Source organism: Hemitrygon akajei, chromosome 31, assembly GCF_048418815.1.
Source record: "Hemitrygon akajei chromosome 31, sHemAka1.3, whole genome shotgun sequence".
Taxonomy (NCBI): domain Eukaryota; kingdom Metazoa; phylum Chordata; class Chondrichthyes; order Myliobatiformes; family Dasyatidae; genus Hemitrygon; species Hemitrygon akajei.
The window spans coordinates 6,182,312-6,204,200 of NC_133154.1; the positions used below are offsets into that span (position 1 = coordinate 6,182,312).

The following is a 21,889-nucleotide window of genomic DNA, read 5'->3' on the forward strand; positions in this document are numbered from 1 at the left end:
GTAAATTGTCCTGTGATTAGGCTAGGGTTAAATTGAGGAATTGCTGGGCAGTGCGGCTCAAAGAGCTGGAAAGGCCTATTCCGTGACGTTTCTCAATCAATCAATTGATCAATCAATCGATTATTCAATAAATAAACAAACAAACAAACAAGCAATAAATATCAAGAGTATGAGATGAAGAGTCCTTGAAAGTGAGTCCATAGGTCATGGGAACAGTTCTGCGATGGAGTGAGAGAAGTTAAGTAAAGTTATCCCCTCTGGTTCAAGAGCCTGATGGTTGAGGGGTAACAATTGTCCTTAAATGACCTTTGAAATGCCCAGCAAGCTACTCAGTTCCGGAGTAAATCCATGTAGCCAGCAGAAATGTATAACTAAAAGCAAGTAATGTCTTAACTAAGGTGATCAGTGATTGGACAGTTGGTAGATAGTTACACTTGTAATCATTTTAATTGAACTCGGAGACACAAGAGAGTTCAGATACTGGAATCTGGGGGATGGGGAGGAATCATGAGTCAAAACCCTGACTCATTTCTGAGATCTTTCTCTTCATAGCTCAAGGCTACAATCTGGTTTTTTTTTCTTGTATTGTGCTAGATAGATTTTTCTCTCCCTCACCACTTTTCTTCTATTCCCCACTCTGGCCTTTTACTTCTTCTTACCTGCCTATTGCTTCCTCCTGGACCCACTCCTCCTTCCCTTTTTCCCATGGTCTAGTCTCCTCTCCTAGCAGATTCCCTCTTCTCTAGCCCTTTATCTCTTCTACTCACCAGACTTCAACTAAAACCATCTACATTGCTTCCTTTCCCTACCCGCACATTTTTACTCTGGCATCTTCTCCCTTCCTTTCCAGTCCTGAAGAAGGGTCTTGGCCCGAATCGTGAACTGCTTATTGATTTCCATAGATGCTGCCTGACCTGCTGAGCTCCTCCAGCATTTTGTGTGTGTTGCTCCGATTTTCCATCATCTGCAGAATTCCTCGTGTTACTGTAGAGTCTACAACATTTGAGACCTCATGCCTCTCCTGCCACATTCCACTACAAGCAACAGAAATGGTATATCTCCCCATTCTCCTCCTCCCTCTCTTCCATTCAGTATCCCAAGCAGTCCTTCCAGGTGAGGCAACACATCACCTGTGAATCTGTTGGGGCCATTTATTGTATCCAGTACTCCTGATGTGTCCTCCTGTACATTGGTGAGACATGACGTAAATTGAGGGATTGCTTTGTCTAAAACTTCCGCTCCACCTGTCAATTCGGAATTTCCTGATGGCCAGTCATTTTAATTCTTATCCCTGTTCCCATTCTGACATGTCAGTCCACTTTTGCCCTGAAGAGGCCACCCTCAGTGTGGAGGAGCAGTACCTCATATTCATTCTAAGTAGCCTCCAACCTGATTTCATAAACATCAATTTCTCCTTCCGGTAATTTTTTCCCCTCCCCTTCCATCTCCTCCCATTCCCCACTCTGGCCTTTTACCTCTACTCCTCAACTGCCTATCACCTCCCTCTGGTGCGCCTCCTCCTTCCCTTTCGCCCATGGTCCACTGTCCTCTCCTGTCAGATTCCTTTCTCTTTACCCCTTTACCTCTCCCACTTATCTGGCTTCACCTAAAACCATCTACATTGCTTCCTTTCCCTACCCGCACATTTTTACTCTGGCATCTTCTCCCTGCCTTCTAGTCTGTCTCCTTCCCCTCCTTTTTTTTTCCTCGGCGTCTTCCCCTTTCCTTTCCAGGCCTGAAGAAGGCTCTCGGCTCAAAACATCAACTCTTTATTTATTTCCAAAGGTGCTGCCTGACCTGCTGAGTTCCTCCAGCATTTTGCGTGGGTGACTTGAGATCTCAGATAACTAATCAATCATGGGGCCAATTAAGAGCGGCTGGAAGCTTACCTTCTTATCGCTGAGGCCTGATACTTGGTCCACATATTCCTCTTGGATCATGAATGCAGCAAGGTTGGCTGTGTAGCTGGCCAAGAAGATCACAGCGAAGAAGGCCCAGACCGACACCATAATCTTGCTCGTGGTCCCTTTCGGGTTCTGGACTGGCACGGAGTTATTGAAAACGAGGCCCCAGAGCAGCCAAATGGCTTTGCCGATGGTGAACGAGGGGCCTCCTGGTTCTGCACACAAAAGAAGAAGAGAAATTAAATGTTCTGGCGGTCACAATGAGACCTTTATACCTATCCCAACTCTGTTGTACACCCCAATGATCTTGTTTGTTTCGGGGTGTACTTTGACTGCTACAGATTCTCTCCTGCTGACCTACAACAGGACACGTATAGTACAGCCTTACCAGATCCCCACACATCACCAAAACGGGGCATTTTTTTACCCAAAGAGTGGCGGGTGTCTGGAATGCATTCCCTGGGCTGATGGAGATATTCAAAAGATTCTTAGATGAACATGCAAGAAACAGAACAATACAGGGATAAGGTAGTTGGACATACGATTACTAATTTAATTAGTTCAGCATAACACCGTGGGTCGAAGGACCTGTTCCTGAACTGTACATTCTATGATCTATCTAGATGGCTAGCAGTTGCCTGCATCCTATCAGGGGATGGCACTCCTTTCCCGCCCATTCCTCCCTCACCCTCTTCTTTACACTGAGCTGCTGGGTGAGACCAGACCACCTGGGAGGCTAAACACCCCAACGATCATAAGACCATCAAACAGAAGAGCAAAATTAGGCCATTCAGTCTATCCAGTCTGCTCTGCCGTTCCATAGGGGAATCAAGGGATATGGGGACAAGGCAGGAACCGGGTATTCATAGTAGATGATCAGCCATGATCTCAGAATGGCGGTGCAGGCTCGAAGGGCCGAATGGTCTACTTCTGCACCTATTGTCTATTGTCTATCATGGCTGATTCATTTTTCCTTCTCAACCTCATTCTCCTGCTTTCTTCCTGCAGCACTTGACACAAATCAAGAATGTTTCAAACTCACCTTTAAATATACTACACACACAAAATGCTGGTGGAACACAGCAGGCCAGGCAGCATCTATAGGAAGAAGCACTGTCGATGTTTCAGGCCGAGACCCTTAGTCAGGATTAAATATACTAATTGAATTGCCATCTGTGGCAATGAATTCCACAGATTCACCACCCTCTGGCTAAAGAAATTCTTACTTATCTTTGTTCTAATGAGATGTCCTTCTATACTGAGGCTGTGCCCTCTGTTCCTATACTGACTAACTGCTGGAAAATTTCTCTGCACATACAGTCTATCTAGGTCTTTCATTATTCAATAGGTTTCAATAAAATCCCCTGTCGTTCTTCTAAATTCCAGGGAGTAAAGGCCCAGAGCTTTCAAGTGCATCACATACATTAACATATTCGTTCCCAGGATCACTCTCGAGAACCTTCTCTGGTCCCCTTGCAATGGCAGCACATCCTTTCTTAGATATAGGGCCAAAACTGCTCACAATACTCCAAATGTGGTGTGACCAACGGTTTATAAGGTCTAAGCATTCCATCCATGTTCTAGTCCTCTTGAAATGAATGCAAATATTGCATTTGCCTTCCTTACTACCAACTCAACCTGCAAGATAACCTTTAGGGAATCCTTCACTAGGTCTCCCAAATCCCTTCGCAATTCCGATTTCTGAATTCACTCCCCATCTAGAAAATAGTCTACACCATCATTCCATCTACCAAAGTGCATGACCATACACTTCCCTACACTAGATTCCACCTGCACTTCTTTGCCCATTCTGCTAATCTGTCCAAGTCTTTCAGCACAACTCCCTGCTTCCTCAACACTGCCTGTCCCTTCCACCTATCTTTCTATCACCTGCAAACTTGGCCACAAAGCCATCAATTCTGTCATCCAGATCATCAACATAGAACGTGAACACAGCGGACCCAACACCCGACCCTTGTAGAACATCACTAGTCATTGGGTGTCAACCAGAAAAAGCCCCCCTCACTCCCGCTCTTTGTCTCCTGCCTGTCGGCCAGTCTTCTGCCTATGCCTAAGGTGGTTGGCAAATACAGGATTTATCACCCAGATCACATACTGATCAAGTGATTGTAAGTAAGTTTTAGATATAAAATAACATAGATCCAGTAATTATATATATATATATATATATACACACACACACACACACACACACACACACATATACATACAGTAGATAGATAGATAGATAGATTAAACTCAGCAACAACTTTATTAGGTACCTCTTGAACCTAATGAAGTGGCCACTGAGTGTATCTTCATGGTCCTCTGCTTCAAGGTTCAACATGTTGTGCACTCTGAGCTGCTCCTCTGCACACCACCGTTGTAACACATAGTTATTTAAGTTACTGTCACCTTCCTGTCAGCTTGAACCAGTCTGGCCATTCTCCTCTGACCTCTCTCCTTAACAAGGCATTTTAAACCACAGAAATGCCACTCACTGGATGTTTTGTTTTATTTCTCGCCCCATTCGCCATGAACTCTAAACACTGTCGCGTGTGCAATCCCAGGAGGTCAGCAGTTTCTGAGATAATCAAACCACCCCATCTGGCACCAACAATCATTCCACGGTAAAAGTCACATTTCACCGCCATTCCGATGCCTGGTTTGAACAACAACTGAACCTCCTGGCCATGTCTACATGCTTATATGCATAGAGCTGCTGCTACATGATTGGATGATTGGATATTTGCATTAACAAGCAGGTGTGCAGATGTACCAAATAAAATGGTATAGTATACACACACACTGTTTATAGATAAATATATAGATATTGAATAACAGATTGTAAGTTACATCACGGAATCAGATGAGTTTGAAAACAGATTACAATGAGGCAGGGAAAACCTGGGAAGACCAGGTTGTAGATTTCTGTTGCTCTATCACTGGGTTAATACGGGCTGTTCTATTTCAGTCTGAGTGGGTAAAGAGAGTTTCCAGAGTGTAGAAATACTGTTCTCTCAGCACTTCTGGAGTGAAGCATGATAATCATCATTTCCAACTCAATATATCTCAATTTGTCCAACAACTTCCTGCTGTGGCTCACTTTGAACCCAGTGCAAATATCCATGTGGGGCTATGGGGGATGATGTCTAATCTGCCCTCACTCAAGAGTATTTCCCCATTTTCTCCAGCTCGACAGACTGATAACTACAATCTTGGCATAGTGGTAGTTGAAGGTAGTTTTATTATTTACCAACGCTTTACAGTACGCAAGGAGCCGGTGGGAAAAGCCAGTACTTCTCAGCATTCTTACGAAAGGCAGATTCAAATATTAATTGAAATTCATTTCACTTCTAACAAGTGCTTCTAACTACTAAATGAAATGTACAAAGGTCTCAAATGGCCAACCTGACGACGAAAGCTAATTGCTTAACAATGCAATAACAAGCAATCAACAGCAGCTGTGAACCCACAAGTAGGTTGTGAGATCCAGTAATTAGAAATAAAATAACAAACCTAATCAGGAAAGACATAACAATGTCAGTTCTCTGGAATCACTCCTTTTGGAGTGCTGAGAGGAACGACGCACGGGGTCCTGGCGCACCTCCCCCACCCCTCTGGGATACAGTTTTAATCGCACTGCACCACACTGGGAGATCCGCTAGCCAACAAGATAGGTACCTGCATTTTAGGTCATGCTTTGGGCTAAGACCACCCCACATCTCCCCCTCCCTAAGCCACTCGACATGCTGCAAACCCAAAGAGCATACCTCTCCTGTGTCTGATTCCAGCAGCACACACTGCCTTCTAGAGAACATGCCTCATGAAGAAAGCTTGACCGAGGTAGGGCTCTTCTCTTTGTAGTGAAGGAGGATGAGAGGAGACTTAATAAAGATATATAAGATGATAAGAGGCATTGATAGAGTTTACAGCCATCGCCTTTTCCCCAAGGCAGCAATGGCTAACATGAGAGGAGCTATGTGTCTAGTCCTGACGAAGGGTCCCGGCCCAAAACATCAACAGTGCTTCTTCCTATAGATGCTGCCTGGCCTGCTGCATTCCACCAGCATTTTGTGTGTGTTGCTTGAATTGCCAGCATCTGCAAATTTCCTCGTGTTTGAGCTATGTGGGAGGTAAGGGTTAGGTTGATACAATATTGGAGTAGATTAAAGGGTCGGTACAACATCATGGTCTGAAGGGCCTGTACTGTGCTGTTGTGTTCTACGACTCTATAACATAGAACAGCATTGCACAGTACAGGCCCTTCAGCCCATCTAGTCCATGCCAAACTACTCTGCTGCCTAGTCCCATCATCCTGCCCCACACGCCTCCCATTCATGTACCTATGAAAATTTCTTTTAAATGTTGAAATAAAACCTGCATTTACAACTTTCACTGACAGCTCGTCCACACTCTCACCACCCTCTGAGTGAAGTTCCCTTCATGTCCCCCTTAAACACTTCATCTCTCACCCTTAACCCATGAGCTCTGGTTCAAGTCTTACCCAAGCTCAGTGGAAAAAACCTGCTTGCATTTATCCTATCTATACTATTTGGTATACCTCTAACAAATCACTCCTCATTCTCCATGTTCTACATTCTAAATGCTTACCTTCCCCACCCCAAGCCCAAGTCCCAGTTCACACTTCATATTGCACCCCTCAGCCTTTCTAAATGCTGGAATATAACCCACCAACCCCTCTCTCTCACTGCAGCCGAGAAGAGGAAAAGCAACTGATGTTATTTTCTCTGGAATTTAGAAGAATGAAGCGGGAGCGAATTGAAGCCGATCAAATATTGAAAGGCCTGGATAGAGTGGATGTGGGGAGAATGTTTCCTATAGTGGGGAAGTCTAGGACCAGAAGGTAGAGCCTTAGAATACAGGGATGTCCATTAAGAACCGAGATAAAGAGCAATTTCTTTAGCCTGAGAGTGGTGAATTTGTGGAATTCATTGTCATAGACGGGAATGTGGAGGCCAAGTCATTGGGTTTATTTAAAGTGGGGGTTGATAGGTTCTTGATTAGGCTGGCCATCAAAGATTATGAGGAGAAGGCAGGAGAATGGGGTTGAGGGGGAAAGTAAATCAGACTTGATGGGCTGAATGGCCTAATTCCACTCCTAGGTCTTATGGTCTCATTACATTTTGAATGACCTGCGAAGATGTGTAATGAACTCCAACACAATGAAACAGCAGTGGAGGTCACGGGTCCACCACACTAACAGAGACCAGTAACTTCATTAAGCTCTGCAGCCGATGCATAGTGGGCAGAGGAGGAATGGACAAGAGTGTGTAGTGTGAAAGCATCAGCCTACCTCTTCCATCGGCCAAGCACCGGTTATATCCCACAGGGCTGAAGTACTCAAAGACAAAGACTGCGACAGCCGAGACAATCAGAAGCATCACGAACATCATCACCCAGACGTCAGCACTGAACGGCTCTGTAACAGACCAAAATAAGGTGGTGAAAGTCCATAACTTAATCAGGGTCAGGTTTATTATCTCTGGCATTTCTTTTTTCTGTAATTTATTTTTTATTGAAGTTCATCATCAAACAAACATTTCCATAAGATGTATTTCAGATACTATACATATAGTAATTTGTTGTTTTGTGGCAGCAGTACAGAGCAATTTCCAAAAAAAAAGCTATAAATTATAAAATGGAATATTTGTATATATAAAGAAATAAATTAGATAAGTAGTGCAAAAATTAGTGTTCATGGGTTCATTGTCCATTCAGAAATCTAATGGCATTACCTACGTTACCTCCAAGAGAACCTCAATTCTTGCCATGGTTTGAAGGCTTGTGTGCCTTTATGACTGGGAGAGCTACGCTGGCTGGAGTCAGGGCTTTGTGCTTTGGCTCTTAGTAGGGTCACCCATGCCAAACAGGTCAAAGGGCAGAGGACAGACTAAGAGTGGGCCACCAGTCTTTCAGGTTCAGTTCAGCTCAGGGCTAACAAACCCGACGGGTAAAACAAAATTGTTATGGAAACAGCAATGAAGAATCCTTCTACATCTGAGTGGCCAACGGCAGACGGAAATGGAAGATCTCAATTGCTGCCCTAAACACCAGCTGATAGTGGTACGGAGAGTAAATAAATAAATACCCACATTAACCTTTCACGATGCCCCACTGTCACTAGAACGTCACTTTCACTAGTATTGAATAATGTGGAGACGAAGCATCATTTTGAAATTATCTTATCATAGGCCATGACTCTAAAGCAGAATGCAGAAACATTTCCCAATGAAATGGTGAATGGGTAGTGTGTTCTGCCCTTCAGGCATTTGATTTATGTTTTTTTCTATCTGATTAAGCACATTCATTTTTTATTTTGAAATGAGCAGTTTCAGATCTGTATAAGGTCACTTCTTGTTAAGTCAGGAATAAGGAAGTAGGAAGGCACTTTGGCTGGCAGCAGGCCAGAGGTTTACGTTAGGAGTGAAAGAAGCTTCTACCTAAAGCCACCTTGTTGTTGTCGTTGCTTGTAAGTCGATAGTATATTGTTTAGAATTTAATCTGGAGGTATCATTACAATTTTGCTGAAATGGAATATCATTTTCGAGTTTATTAGACACTAATCTAGATGCCAATAGTTTACACATACTATTTACCTGTAGTACTTACTTGTTGGAATCCTATAATATTTACCTGCAGGAAACTTAACTTTTTAAGTTCTTACTTAACTGTGCATATCATGTGAATGGAAAAAACCCAGTAATTTGTTGTTTTTTCAGTTTCACTCCTTGTTCACTATGTCATGACTTTGAGTCTGGAATAAACCCAAGGCATTAGGAGGGTATACCCTGACTCTCATGTCATTTTTGAATGGAGTTTGGCTGACTGACTAGTTGTTGTTAAAACCCAGCAAGGGCAGTACAGGCAGGAAGAGGAACATTGTAGAAGATTCATTCCTGGGATATGGACAGTCCCAGGAAATATGACATATCTGGTGGCACAGTAGCATAGCGTTTAACGCTTTACAGCACCAGTGATCGGAAGATTGGGGTTCAAATCCTGCCATTGTCTGAAAGGAGTTTGTACAATTTTCCATGTGGGTTTCCCCTTGGTGCTCTGATTTTCTCCCACACTCCAAAAGACATACAGGTTACGGTTAGAAAGTTGTGTGTGTGCTATGTTGCCAATAGTAGCAAAGCAACACTTGCAGGCTTCCTCCAGCACATCCTCGGACACGATTTTACTCGGATTTTACTGACACGAAGCAACACATTTCGCTGTACGTTTTGATCTTTCAATGTGTACGTGACAAATAATGATAGTCTCGTCTCTCTCTTTAATGGGGTCAGGGATTGGGGGAAATTGCTCCTGTGGCAAATAAAACTAATCTTTAATCTCTCTTTTGAGAATAGCAGCAATCACAGCATCAGGAGTTTGAGATCTTCCTTCATTCTGAGGAGCTGGTGGGTGTTTAGGTCACTCACAAGTTGCCTAGATCTAGAGTTTCCTTTATCCATTCATGGGTTGTAGACATTGAAGATAACACCAGGATTTAATACCCTTCCCCACTTGTCTTTGGCTTGCAGAGTCATCCCAGTGAAGCTGTTGCCATGGCGCTGTTGGGTAAAGTGTTCCATGATTTAAACCAAGGCCTGGTTCCAAATTGGACTGGAATGTGGCTTTCAATCACATTGGGCCGGTGTTCCATATTTTACTGTTTCTTACAATATGAGACTCCATGTATCTTGCGAATAAACAAGATAACTATAATTGAAATGCATTGAGGGGTCAGGAAAAGGAATTAATTTTTTGATTGATGAGGTAATGATAACAAAGTTCAAAAGTTCAAATTAAATCTTATTATCAAAGCACATATATGTACCACATACAACCCTGAGATTCATTTTCTTTTGGGCATACTCAACAAGTCTATAGAATAATAACTATAACAGAACTAGTGAAATATCCCCCAAATGGGGCATTTAAACAGAGTGCCATTCAACCATTCACAACAAATACAGATAAACACAACAACCAGTGTGCAAAAGACAACAAACTGTGCAAATACAAAAAGAAAATACTAAATAAATAAGCGATGACCATCGAGAACATGAGATGAAGAGTCATTGAAAGTAAGTCCATAGATTGTGGGATCAGTTCAGTGATGGGGTAAGTGAGGTTGAGTGAAATTATCCCTTCTGGTTTAAGAGCCTGAAGGTTGAGGGGTAAAACTGTTCCTGAACCTGGTGGTGTGAGTCCTGATGGCAGCATTGAGAAGAGAGTATGGACTAGATAGTGGAGTTCCTTGATAATGGATTCTACTTTCCTGCATCAGCTTTCTCTGTAGAACCTCAACACCAAAGATTTTCTTAAACTTTAATTCAGATATTAAGCACAGTAACAGGCCCTTCCAGCCAACAAGTTTGCACCCAGTTCCATGTGGTGACCAATTAAGCTACTAACCCATACATCTTTGGGTCTTTGGAATGTGAAAGAAAACTGGAGCACCTGGAGGAAAACCTACATGGTCACAGGGAGAATGTTCAACCTCCTTAAAGACAGTGCTGGGAATCAAACCCGGGTTTCCAACACTGTGATTGTGTTACCCTAACAGCCTCCTACCATTCTGTCCCTTCATAAATGTGAGGAGCTTAATTCCCCGGAGATTGTCAGAGGACTTTTTCAGTCTTATGGTATTTATATTCTATATGTTCACCTATTCTTTCTCGCTGTTTTTTCGTGCGGCAGGAGGGGAGTTTTGGGGGGTCAATATTCTTGTCGCATTTTATAGGAAGGTGGGAGGTCTGGGGGGGGGAGTGTCGATGTTCTTGTTGCGTTTTGTGCAGGGAAGGTGGGGTTTGTGGGGGGCGATGACCGTGTGGCAGTTTTTTTTTCATGCAGGTGAGGAGGTTTTCTATTTCTCTCTGAAATGACTTCTGTGTTTTTTTTTGTTAATTTCTATGGCTACCTGGAGAACAAGAATCTCAGAGTTGTATACTGCATACATACTTCGATAATAAATGGACCTTTGAACTTTTTTTGAACCTTAGGTTTCTGTAGTCTGAGGCCAATAAAGATCAGGGACAGACAAAGGAAGTCTCTCTGGATACCGTACATTTCATAGAAGATCTAAGAAATACCCAGATGATCTGATCAAACGAGAGCTACTTACCCAGAAATGCAGAAGGTGATACAGTTCCATTGCTCCGTGACACCATAACACTGATTCCAGTCTCTATGAAGGGGACTGAGAAGTCTATCACCTCTGAGCGCTCTTCATTAATGGTCAGGGAGCCCACGGCCATGTGCGCCTGCTTCCGTACAACCTGGCAACAAAGAGCAAGATCGTTATTGCCATGGCAACCCTCTGGTCAAACGGCACAACCCCTCGCCACCGGGCTAAATAAGAAGAGCACATGCACAAAGAATAAAGACATGAGTTGATCCACTGAGGTGCCCAAGATGTCTTGCAGACTTGATTACATGCCTAGACAGCAGATCATTTCTTCTGGCAGATGAGTCTTGAACCACAAAATGAGAGCCAGAGCCGTTGGGGTGATGTTAGAAGCACTTCTCCACTCAGAGAAGGGCTTCAGGGTACTGTTTTGAGCCAGTAGTACGTGTGAGATGAGAGTCATGAAGCCCAAAGGCAGCAAGGATCAGGTACAGATGGGACATCACCTTGAGTACTTTATATTACATTAAGCAGCTTCATTTAGTTAATTAAGAACCTAAAGAAGTTTATTGAGATGATTTTTAACCATTCAATGTAGTTATTACCCTCCTGAAACAGTGTAGATAACATCACTCACTTCAACATTGAACTGACTCCCCAACCTATTAACTCACTTTCAAGGACTCTACAATTCATGTTCTCGGTATTATTTTTTATTTTTTTATATTGACTACTTGCACAATTTGTCCTCTTCTGCACAATAATAAAAACACGATAAATACAAATACATAAGAGAGCCGATATACATAGATTGATTGTATGTCCATAAAGTGATGCCCAGCACAGGAACGTCTGTATATAAGGTGACTAACAGGAAATGATAAAGTAGAGGTGGTGGGGGTGTGGAGGTGCTGATCAGCCTCACTGTTTGGGGGAAGTCACTGTTATTGAGACTGCCATGAATGCTACATAGCCTCTTCCCTGATGGATGTGGGGCAAACAGTCATTGAGCAGAGTGGGTGAGATCCTTTGTAATATTGCTGGCCATTTTCTGGCACTTTTCTGTATAAACGTCCTTGGTGGCGGGTAGGCTGGTTCCAGTGATGTGACCCATCTGCCTCAAGGTTATTGCAGAATTTCAACGCTCAACACTGGGTTTAGACTCTCCCCTCCCCTCCAATTTGGCAATATTTTGGAAACTTTGTTTAGCTTCTTCCATAAACTCCATGGCCACTTTATTATGTACACCTGCTCATTAAAGCAAAAATCTCATCAGCCATTCATGTGGCAGAAACTCAATGCACAAAGGCATGCAGACATGGTCAAGAGGCTCAGTTGTTGTTCAGACCAAACATCAGAATGGGGAAGAAACGTGATCTAAGTGACTGACTTTGGCCATGGAATAAGACTTTGACCATTGGTGTCAGATGGGGCAGCTGAGTATCTCAGAAATTGCTGGTCTCCTGGGATTTTCAACCACAACAGTGTCTAGAATTTATAGAGAATGGTGCAAGAAACAAAACAGCACATCCAGTGAGTGGCAGTTCTGTGGGCGAATCAGAATCAGGTTTAATATCACCGGCATGTGTCGTGATATTTGTTAACTTTACTGCAGCAGTAATGAAATACATAATAAATAAATACAGAGGAAAAAACTGAATTACAATAGGTGTTAGAGCACTAAAGGCTCCAATACTTAACCGTTATTGCAACTTTTAAAATTCTTAACCTCCAGCTCTTTTATAAAACACCAGTTCATCTTGATGTTGACCTTGGTTTGCCCTGTTTTAGTCCAAATTTTAAATCACATTTAAGACAATTCCATTTTGTGATGAACCTACCTCTCCGACAAGCCCATTCCAAGTCCCGTTAATCTTCTTCCCGTGTTTTCCATTTGTTACCAGATATAAATCATATGTGAACTTGACATACTTTGCAATTTTCTTCAGGATATCAATGCAAAATCCTTTACAGCACCGCTTGATGTACATCCCCCCTTCTGTGTCATTACTGAAAGAAATGAAGAAAAAAAAGTTCAAAGGTTCAATATTTCACCTTACCATAGAATATTACAGCACAGAAACAGGCCTTTTGGCCCTTCTTGGCTGTGCCAAACTCATTTTTCTGCCTAGTCCCACTGACCTGCACCTGGACCATATCCCTCCATACCCCTCTCATCCATGTACCTGTCCAAGTTTTTCTTAAATGTTAAAAGTGAGCCTGCATTTACCACTTCATCTGGCAGCTCATTCCACACTCCCACCACTCTTTGTGTGAAGAACCCCCCCCCATAGTTCCCTTTAAACTTTGCCCCCTTCACCCTTAACCCATGTCCTCCCCATGTTTTTTTCTCCCCAAACTCAGTGGAAAAAGCCTGCTTGCATTTACTCTATCTATACCCATCATAATTTTATATACCTCTATCAAATCTCCCCTCATTCTTCTATGCTCCAGGGAATAAAGTCCTAACCTATTCAACCTTTCTCTGTAACTCAGTTTCTCAAGTCCCGGCAACATCCTTGTAAACCTTCTCTGCACTCTTTCAACCTTAATATCTTTCCAGTAATTCGGTGACCAAAACTGCACACAATACTCCAAATTCGGCCTCACTAATGCCTTATACAACCTCACCATAACATTCCAACTCTTATACACAATACTTTGATTTATAAAGGCCAATGTACCAAAAGCTCTCTTTACTACTCTATCTACCTGTGATGCCACTTTTAGGGAATTTTGTATCTGTATTCTCAGATCCCTCTGTTCTACTGCACTCCTCAGTGCCCTACCATTTACCTTGTATGTTTTACCCTGGTTTTTCCTTCCAAAGTGCAATACCTCACACTTGTCTGTATTAAACTCCATCTGCCATTTTTCAGCCCTTTTTTCCAGCTGGTCCAAATCCCTCTGCAAGCTTTGAAAACCTTCCTCACTGTCCATCTTATTATCGAAGTATGTATGCAGAATACAACTCTGAGATTTGTCTTTTCCAAATAGCCATAAAATACAAAAAAACACATAGCAGTAGTTGAAAGAAAGACACCAACCCCTCCCCATCACGTGAAAAGAAAAATAAGCAAAAACTCGCAAACCTCAACTCCTCCCTTGCACAAAAACTAACAGATCACCCAAACCCCCTGCCCACCAATCAGCAACAAGAAAGAATGGGCGAGAACAGAAAAAACAGAGAACTGAACAAGGCCAATATGAAGTACAGTCCAATCCATAAATCTCAGAATTTCAATAACATATTCCAGAGCACTGGAGTGGAGTGGCCCTTCCGTGGGAAGTGACACAAACCTGCAGCACCTTTGAGAGAAGTGACGAGAACCAGCGGCCCCTCTAGAGGCAGCTACCCGCACAAACTATGAAGAACAAAGCAAAGATTTCCTCCCCTTTAAACCATCCTCTTAATTCAGCTCAACATCAGAATCCCTCGCTGTTACATCACTTCCATATGTTAAATGACTTCAGCTATTAATTCCCTGTTTTTATTTATTTTATTTAATGATATACAGCACAGAATAGCCTCTTCCAATCCTTTGAGGTGCCATTCAACAACACCAGAATCAGCCCTAGCCTAATCATGGGACAATTCACAATGACCAATTAACTTACCAACCAGTAGGTCTTCGGACTGTGGGAGAAATCCACACAGTCATGGGGAGAACATACAAACTCCTTACAGACAGTGTCGGGAATTGAGCCCGGGTCACTGGTACTGTAAAATGTTGTGCTAACTACTACACTGCCATGCCATGTTTCTCCATGTCTCATTTCATTTTTATATGCTTCAAATGTTTTCCAAATTCTCTACTCCAGTAAGGTAACTTACTTTCTTTTTTCTCCCACACTGACTTTGATCATTCTCTGTTTCAGAAGGAAACGATCAGAATCAAGTTTAATATCATCGGCATATGTCGTGAAATTTATTGTTTTGGGGCAGCAGTACAATATATGATAATAACAAAATGATACATTACAATAAGTAAATGTGTGTGTGTCTATATATATATATATAGACACACACACACTGTATTTTTTGTGTGTGTGTGTGTGCGCGTGCGTATGTATGTATGTATGTCTTAGTACATATTGGCACCAATGACATACTGGGGTAGGAAAGGTAAAGAGGTCCTGAAGAGAGATTTTACAAATACAAATACTTTATTGTCACCAAATAATTGATACTAAAGCGTACAATCATCACAGTGACATTTGTTTCTGCGCTTCACGCTCCCTGAAGTACAAATCGAAGTAAATATAATAAAAATTTAAATTATAAATCATAATTAGAAAATAGAAGAGGGGAAGTACGATAGTGCAAGTCAGGTCCAGATATTTGGAAGGTAAGGAAGTTGAAGATCCAGCTGCAGATCTGAGTGTTAAGACCCAGGTTCCAGAGCTTAGGGATCAGTTTATTTGGAATGATGGTATTAAAGGCAGAGCTGTAGTCGATGAAAAGGAGCCTTACATAGGGAGCGGGATAGAAAGCTGAAAAGCTGGACCTTCAGGGTAATTTAAATATTTAGTGCAAAAAGAGAGGGAAAAAATACTGAGGTAGTGTTCTTGGGTCCATTGTTCATTCAGAAATCTGATGATGGAGGGTAAGAAGCTGCTCCTGAAATATTGAGTATGGGTCTTCAGGCTCCTGTGCATCCTCCATGATGGTAACAATAGAAATAGGGCATGTCCTGGGTGGGGGGGGGGGTTTCCTTAATGATGGATGCCACTTTTTTGAGGCAATCTTGTGGATCTGGGGAGACTAGTGCCCATGATGCAGCTGGCTAAGTTTACAACTTTCTGAAGTTTCTTTCGATCCTGTGCAGTGGCCCCTCCACACCAGGCGGTGATGCAGCCTGTGAGAATGCTCTCCGTGGTACACCTGTAGAAATTTATGAGTGTCCTTGGTGACATACCAACTTTCCTCAAATAATTATTCCTGGACCTGGTGGTGTAGGTCCTGAGGCTCCTGTACCTTCTTCCTGATGAAGAGAAGCATGACCTGGATGTGGTTCCCTGATGACAGAATCTACTTTCCTGCAGCTGAGCTCTGTCTAGATGTCCTCAATGGTGGAGAACACTTTACCTGTAATGGACTGGGCCATATCCTCTATTCTTGTAGCAATTCCCATTCAAGGGCATTGGTGCTTCCATACCAGGCCATGATGTTAGGTTTTGCCTTGTAGGGAGTAATGGTCTGCAAACCTTGCCAGAGATGATGTGCATCTGACTTTGTCTCTAGCTTCAATCCAAATTGCTTTTCTACTCTTGAGATAGTCTTCTGTAGGTCACACCTGAACTTGCCGGTGAGTTCTGAATCACTGGTCTTGAATACCACAGATCTAGCCTTCAGCAGACTATGAATCTCCTGGTTCATCCATGGCTTTTGAAGGCTTACACTCGTTTTTGATGAAGTTGGTGACAGCTGCTGAATATTCATTTAGACCTGAAGATGAATCCCTGAATATTGTCTAGTCCACTGACTCAAAGTAGTCCTGTAAGCAGTCCTCCACCTCTCTTGACCAAACCTTCTTGGTATTCATCACAAGTGCTGTGGTCTTCAGTCTCTGACTCACAAAGATGAGAAAATCGGCAGACACTGGAAATCCAAGCAGAACACACAAAATGCTGGAGGAACTCAGCAGGCCAGGCAGCATCTAAAAGAGTCAACATGGGATGGATGGTGGGCCAAAATCTTTTGACGCCTTTCTTCTGAGTGCCTAGTTAGGCAGCCAAGGCATCTTTTGTTTTGGAGAGGGACCTCGAATCCGATAATGGGAATGTTACAGAAATGGATCTGAACAGCTCCAAGGAAATGCACATTTATCAAGCCAACTGAAGTTTAGTGGGCAAACACGAGGAAATCTGCAGATGCTGGAAATTCAAACAACAACACTGTTGTTACATTGGAAAAAATGTTGAATTTCCCCATGGGGATGAATAAAGTATCTATCTATCTATCTACAAAATGCTGGTGGAACACAGCAGGCCAGGCAGCATCTATAGGGAGAAGCGCTGTCAGGATGAAGGGTCTCGGCCCGAAACGTCGACAGTGCTTCTCCCTATAGATGCTGTCTGGCCTGCTGTGTTCCACCAGCATTTTGTGTGTGTTGTTGGTTGAAGTTTAGTGGGCTTGTGTTTTATTGGTGTGCATTTCCTACTTTTTCAAATAAACATATTTGTAAATTTTAGCCTGAAGCTAATGGTTTGGCTGTGTAACATCCATCAAAATGCCGGATGGCCAACCCATTGGGACTTGGTTCTGTGGAGAAAGTGGAACAGTTAGATTTCTGGCATGCTATTTCATGCTAATTTCAGGAGACGAAAGAGTGACCCAGAAGTATAAATGGAGATCTCAATATATAACAGCAGCAGAATGTGCAATTGTTCGGTAAAACAGACAATGGAATAAAATGTAGGGCAAAGTCCTAATGTGCCAGTTTATATGAGGTCAGTGATATGAAGCGATTTCTGGTTTAGAGCTCTAAAAAGGTTCATAATATAGACAACCATGGATCATTTCACCATAAGATATAGGAGCAGATTTTGGCCATCTGGCCCATCTAGTCGACTCTGCCATTTTATCATGGCTGATCCATTTTCCCTCTCAGCCCCAATCTCCTGCCTTCTCCCCGTATCCCTTCACACCCTGACTAATCAAGTATCTATCAACCTCTGCCTTAAGTATGCCCAGCAAATTCTACAGAGTCACCACTCTCTGACTGAAGAAATTCCTCCTCATCTCTGTTCTAAAAGGCCACCCCTTCTACTCTGAGGCTTTGTCCTCTGGTCTTAGACTCCCCCCACCATAGGAAACATCCTCTCCACATCCACGCTATCGAGGCCTTTCAACATTCAATAGGTTTCAATGAGGTCATCCCTCATTCTTCTGAATTCCAGTGAGTAGAGGCCCAGAGCCATCAAAAGCTCTTCATATGGTAAGTCTTTCAACCCCAGAATCATTTTCATAACCTTCCTTTGAACCCTCTCCAATGACAGCACACGCTTTCTTAGATAAGGGATCCAAAAAATAGAGAGAGTACAGAGAAGATTTACTAGAATGTTACCTGGGTTTCAGCACCTAAGTTACAGGGAAAGGTTGAACAAGTTAGGTCTTTATTCTTTGGAGTGTAGAAGGTTGAGGGGGGGACTTGATAGAGGTATTTAAAATTATGAGGGGGATAGATAAAGTTGACATGGATAGGCTTTTTCCATTGAGAGTAGGGGAGATTCAAACAAGAGGACATGAGTTGAGAGTTGGGGCAAAAGTTTAAGGGTAACACGAGGGGAAATTTCTTTACTCAGAGAGTGGTAGTTGTGTGGAATGAGCTTTCAGTAGAAGTGGTAGAGGCAGGTTCGGTATTGTCATTTAAAGTAAAATTGGATAGGTATATAGACAGGAAAGGAATGGACGGTTATGGGCTGAGTGCAGGTCAGTGGGACTAGGTGGGAGTGAGCGTTCAGCATGGACTAGAAGGGCCGAGATGGCCTGTTTCCGTGCTGTAATTGTTATATGGTTAAAACTGCTCCGGGTCATTTCACCTTGAACAATGCAACAGACCCACAGAGTCTGTTGGAGCTAATTTGCAGAGGAAATTCAGCCATCTTTTCCAAGACACTGCTTACCACTAGCACCATTCTGCCATCCTTTTAGAAAAAACACCAGATTGTTCTAGAACGAAAGGTCATGGGTTAAGGATGAAAGAGAGAGTGGTGAGAACGTGGAATGAGCTACCAGTGGAAGTGGTGGATGTAAATTTGGTTTTTAACATTTAAGAGAAAATTTGGATTGGTACGTGGATGGGGGGGTTACGAAGGGCTCTGGTCTGGGCGCAGGTCAATGGGACTAGGCAGAATAATAGTTCAACATAGACTAGATGGGCTGAAGGGCTGTTTCTGTGCTGTGGTGATTTATAACTCCACGACTCTATTGGATCTGATCATTTCACTCACTTCCTGGCATGTATGTAGGCCTCCGTTAGTCTTGATAGACCATGGATTTGCACCTTGGAAAGTTTCCAGAACACAAGCCTGGGCAAGGTTTTTTTATGGAAGACCGGCAGTTGCCCAAGCTACAAGTCTCCCCTCTCCATGTCTCCGATGTTGTCCAAGGGAAGGGCATTAGACTTCCCGGCGTATTGCAATGCTAGCATTCATTTCTAGAGAATTATGAGCAATTTGCGGTGCTTTATCTAAGACAAGATGTGCAACACACACACAAAACACTGGACGAACTCAGCAGGCCAGGCAACGCCCTGGAAAAAAGTAGAGTTGAGGTTTCAGGCCGAGACCTTTCGGCATTGGAGGGGGTCCAGTGCAGATTCATGAGAATGATCCCATGAATGAAAGGGTTAACATATGAAGAGTGTTTGCTGGCTCTGGACCTGTACCAGCAGGAGCTAGAAGCATGGGGAGGGGGAGATCTCATTGAAACCTATCGGATACTGAAAGGCCTACATAGAGTAACATAGAGAGGATGGTTCCTATAGTGGGGGGAGTCTAAGACCAGAGGCCACAGCCTCAGGATAGAGGGACATCCATTCAGAACAAAGATGGGGAAGAATTTCTTTAGCCAGAGGGTGGAATTCATTGCCACAGGCAGCGGTACAGGCCAAGTCCTTGGGTATGTTTAAAGTGGAGGATGACAGGTTCTTGATTAGTAAGAGCGTCAAAGGTTAGGTGGGAAAGGCAGAAGAATGGGGGTTAAGAGGGATAATGTATCAGCCATGATGGAATGGTGGGGCAAACCCCAAGGGGCAAATGGCCTCATCCTGCTCGTATGTCTCATGGTCTTTTCTCATTTGCCCTTCCTTTCTCTGCGGGCATAGCATTCTTTCAAGCGATATGCTTCTCCCTCACCCCCCCCCCCCCCCCACCCCCACAACCGGCAGCCAGCCTTTAAGTGAATCCGGGGGGCAGGAATCTATGCATTCTGTTCCTTTCCAGGCACAACACCACTATTTGCAATCCTGACTGGGAAATGAGTGCACCCGAAGATTCAGAATACATTTGTACTGATAATCTGCACTGGTTGCAGAGAGATAAGGAATTCTCATAGACACATCTTGTAACACGTAATGGGAATCTAACTGCATTACAATGCTCTCGACTTGATCTATATTAAGTATCTCTATTCTACGGAAACATCATAATAATCTTTTTGTAAAATCAATTTCAAAGTACATTTTATATAAATGGGTTTCGCCCTCTCGAAGTATGCACTCAGTGGCCACTTTATTAGGTACACCTGTACACCTGCGTGTTAATGCAAGTATCTGATCAGTTAATCGTGTGGCGGCAACTCAATGCATAAAAGCATGCCAACATGGTCAAGAGGTTCAGTACATCAGAATGGGGAAGAAATGTGGTCTAAATAACTTGACCATGGAATGATGGGGAGGTTTGATGGGGAGGTGCCAGATGGGGAGGTTTGAGTATCTCAGAAACTGCTGATCTCCTGGTTTTTTTTGCACATAACAGTCTCTAGAGTTACAGAGAATGGTGTGAATTTTTTTTTAATCCAGTGAGCAGCAGTTCTGTGAGCAAAATTGCCTTGTTAATGAGGGAGATCAGAGGAGGATGACCACACTGGTTCACGTTGACAGGAAGGTGACAGTAACTCAAATAGCCATGTGTAACATCAGCGGTGGGTAGAAGAACATCCCAGAACGAACAGCACATCTAACCTTGAAGTGGGTGGGCAGAAGACCACAAACATATCCTCAGTGGCCACTTCATGAGGTAAAGGAGGTGCATAATAAAGTGGCCACTGAGGTCCTTGCAGAAAATGTGTTGGATTTCCGCTTGATTAGCAATGAGAATAAACATCCCCCCTATTCAACGTTGATCCTTGTGCACTTCTGCAAGGAGGTGAGAGCCCACCCCGGGCTGTTCCTCGCGTGTTAGTGCCGCAGCCGAGACCTCTAACCCAAAGTAGGGCAAGGCAGTTGATACGTACATTTGCTTCACTTGCTTTCTGCAGGGGACGGTGTTCCTCATGCAGGTCCCGCTCAGCGAGTCCACATCCTCCACGATGACAAAGGGCGCCTCCTCCAACGTGACAATGCTCAGGTGGTCATCCTCCTCTTCCGACTCTGAGAACAAGTAGTACCGCGGCCAGACGTGGTACTTCATGGTCAGTCGTTTCGCCTCCCACTTCCCGACCTGCACACAAGCAAGAAAAACACAGTCAGTTGATCACGGAATGCAGAAGTATGAATTGGCCCTGCCGAACCCATTTTGGGAAGGATGTGGATACTCTGAAAGATGTGGATAGAGAAAGCAGAATCTCCCAGTGGCCACACATTTTAATTCCACGTCCCATTCCCATTCCGATATGTCTATCCATGGCCTCCTCTACTGTCAAGATGAAGCCACACTCAGGTTGGAGGAACAACACCTTATATACCGGCTGGGTAGCCTCCAACCTGATGGCATGAACATTGACTTCTCTAACATCCGTTAATGCCCCTCCTCCCCTTCTTACCCCATCCCTGACATATTTAGTTGTTTGTTTTTTCTCTCTCTCTCTGCCCATCACTCTGCCTGTTCTCCATCTCCCTCTGGTGCTCCCCCCTCCCCCTTTCTTTCTCCCGAGGCCTCCCGTCCCATGATCCTTTCCCTTCTCCAGCTCCGTATCACTTTTGCCAATCACCTTTCCAGCTCTTAGCTTCATCCCACCCCCTCCGGTCTTCTCCTATCATTTTGCATTTCCCCCTCCCCCCACTACTTTCAAATCTCTTAGTATCTTTCTCTTCAGTTAGTCCTGACGAAGGGTCTCGGCCCGAACTGTCGACAGCGCTTCTCCCTATAGATGCTGCCTGGCCTGCTGCGTTCCACCAGC

At 43.5% G+C, this 21,889-nt stretch overlaps 1 protein-coding gene across 1 annotated transcript in view; it reads right to left on the reverse strand.

The window, feature by feature from the left end:
• Nucleotides 1–21,889, reverse strand: part of LOC140719369 (glutamate receptor ionotropic, NMDA 2B-like) — a 515,361-nt gene that overhangs the window by 45,199 nt on the left and 448,273 nt on the right. Inside the window, exons 7-11 of the mRNA XM_073033963.1 lie at nucleotides 21,005–21,210; nucleotides 12,885–13,053; nucleotides 11,041–11,194; nucleotides 7,222–7,347; nucleotides 1,890–2,119 (exon numbers count right to left, since the gene is read on the reverse strand). Coding sequence (XP_072890064.1) covers nucleotides 1,890–2,119; nucleotides 7,222–7,347; nucleotides 11,041–11,194; nucleotides 12,885–13,053; nucleotides 21,005–21,210 — 885 coding nt within the window. The remainder of the gene's footprint in view (nucleotides 1–1,889; nucleotides 2,120–7,221; nucleotides 7,348–11,040; nucleotides 11,195–12,884; nucleotides 13,054–21,004; nucleotides 21,211–21,889) is intronic.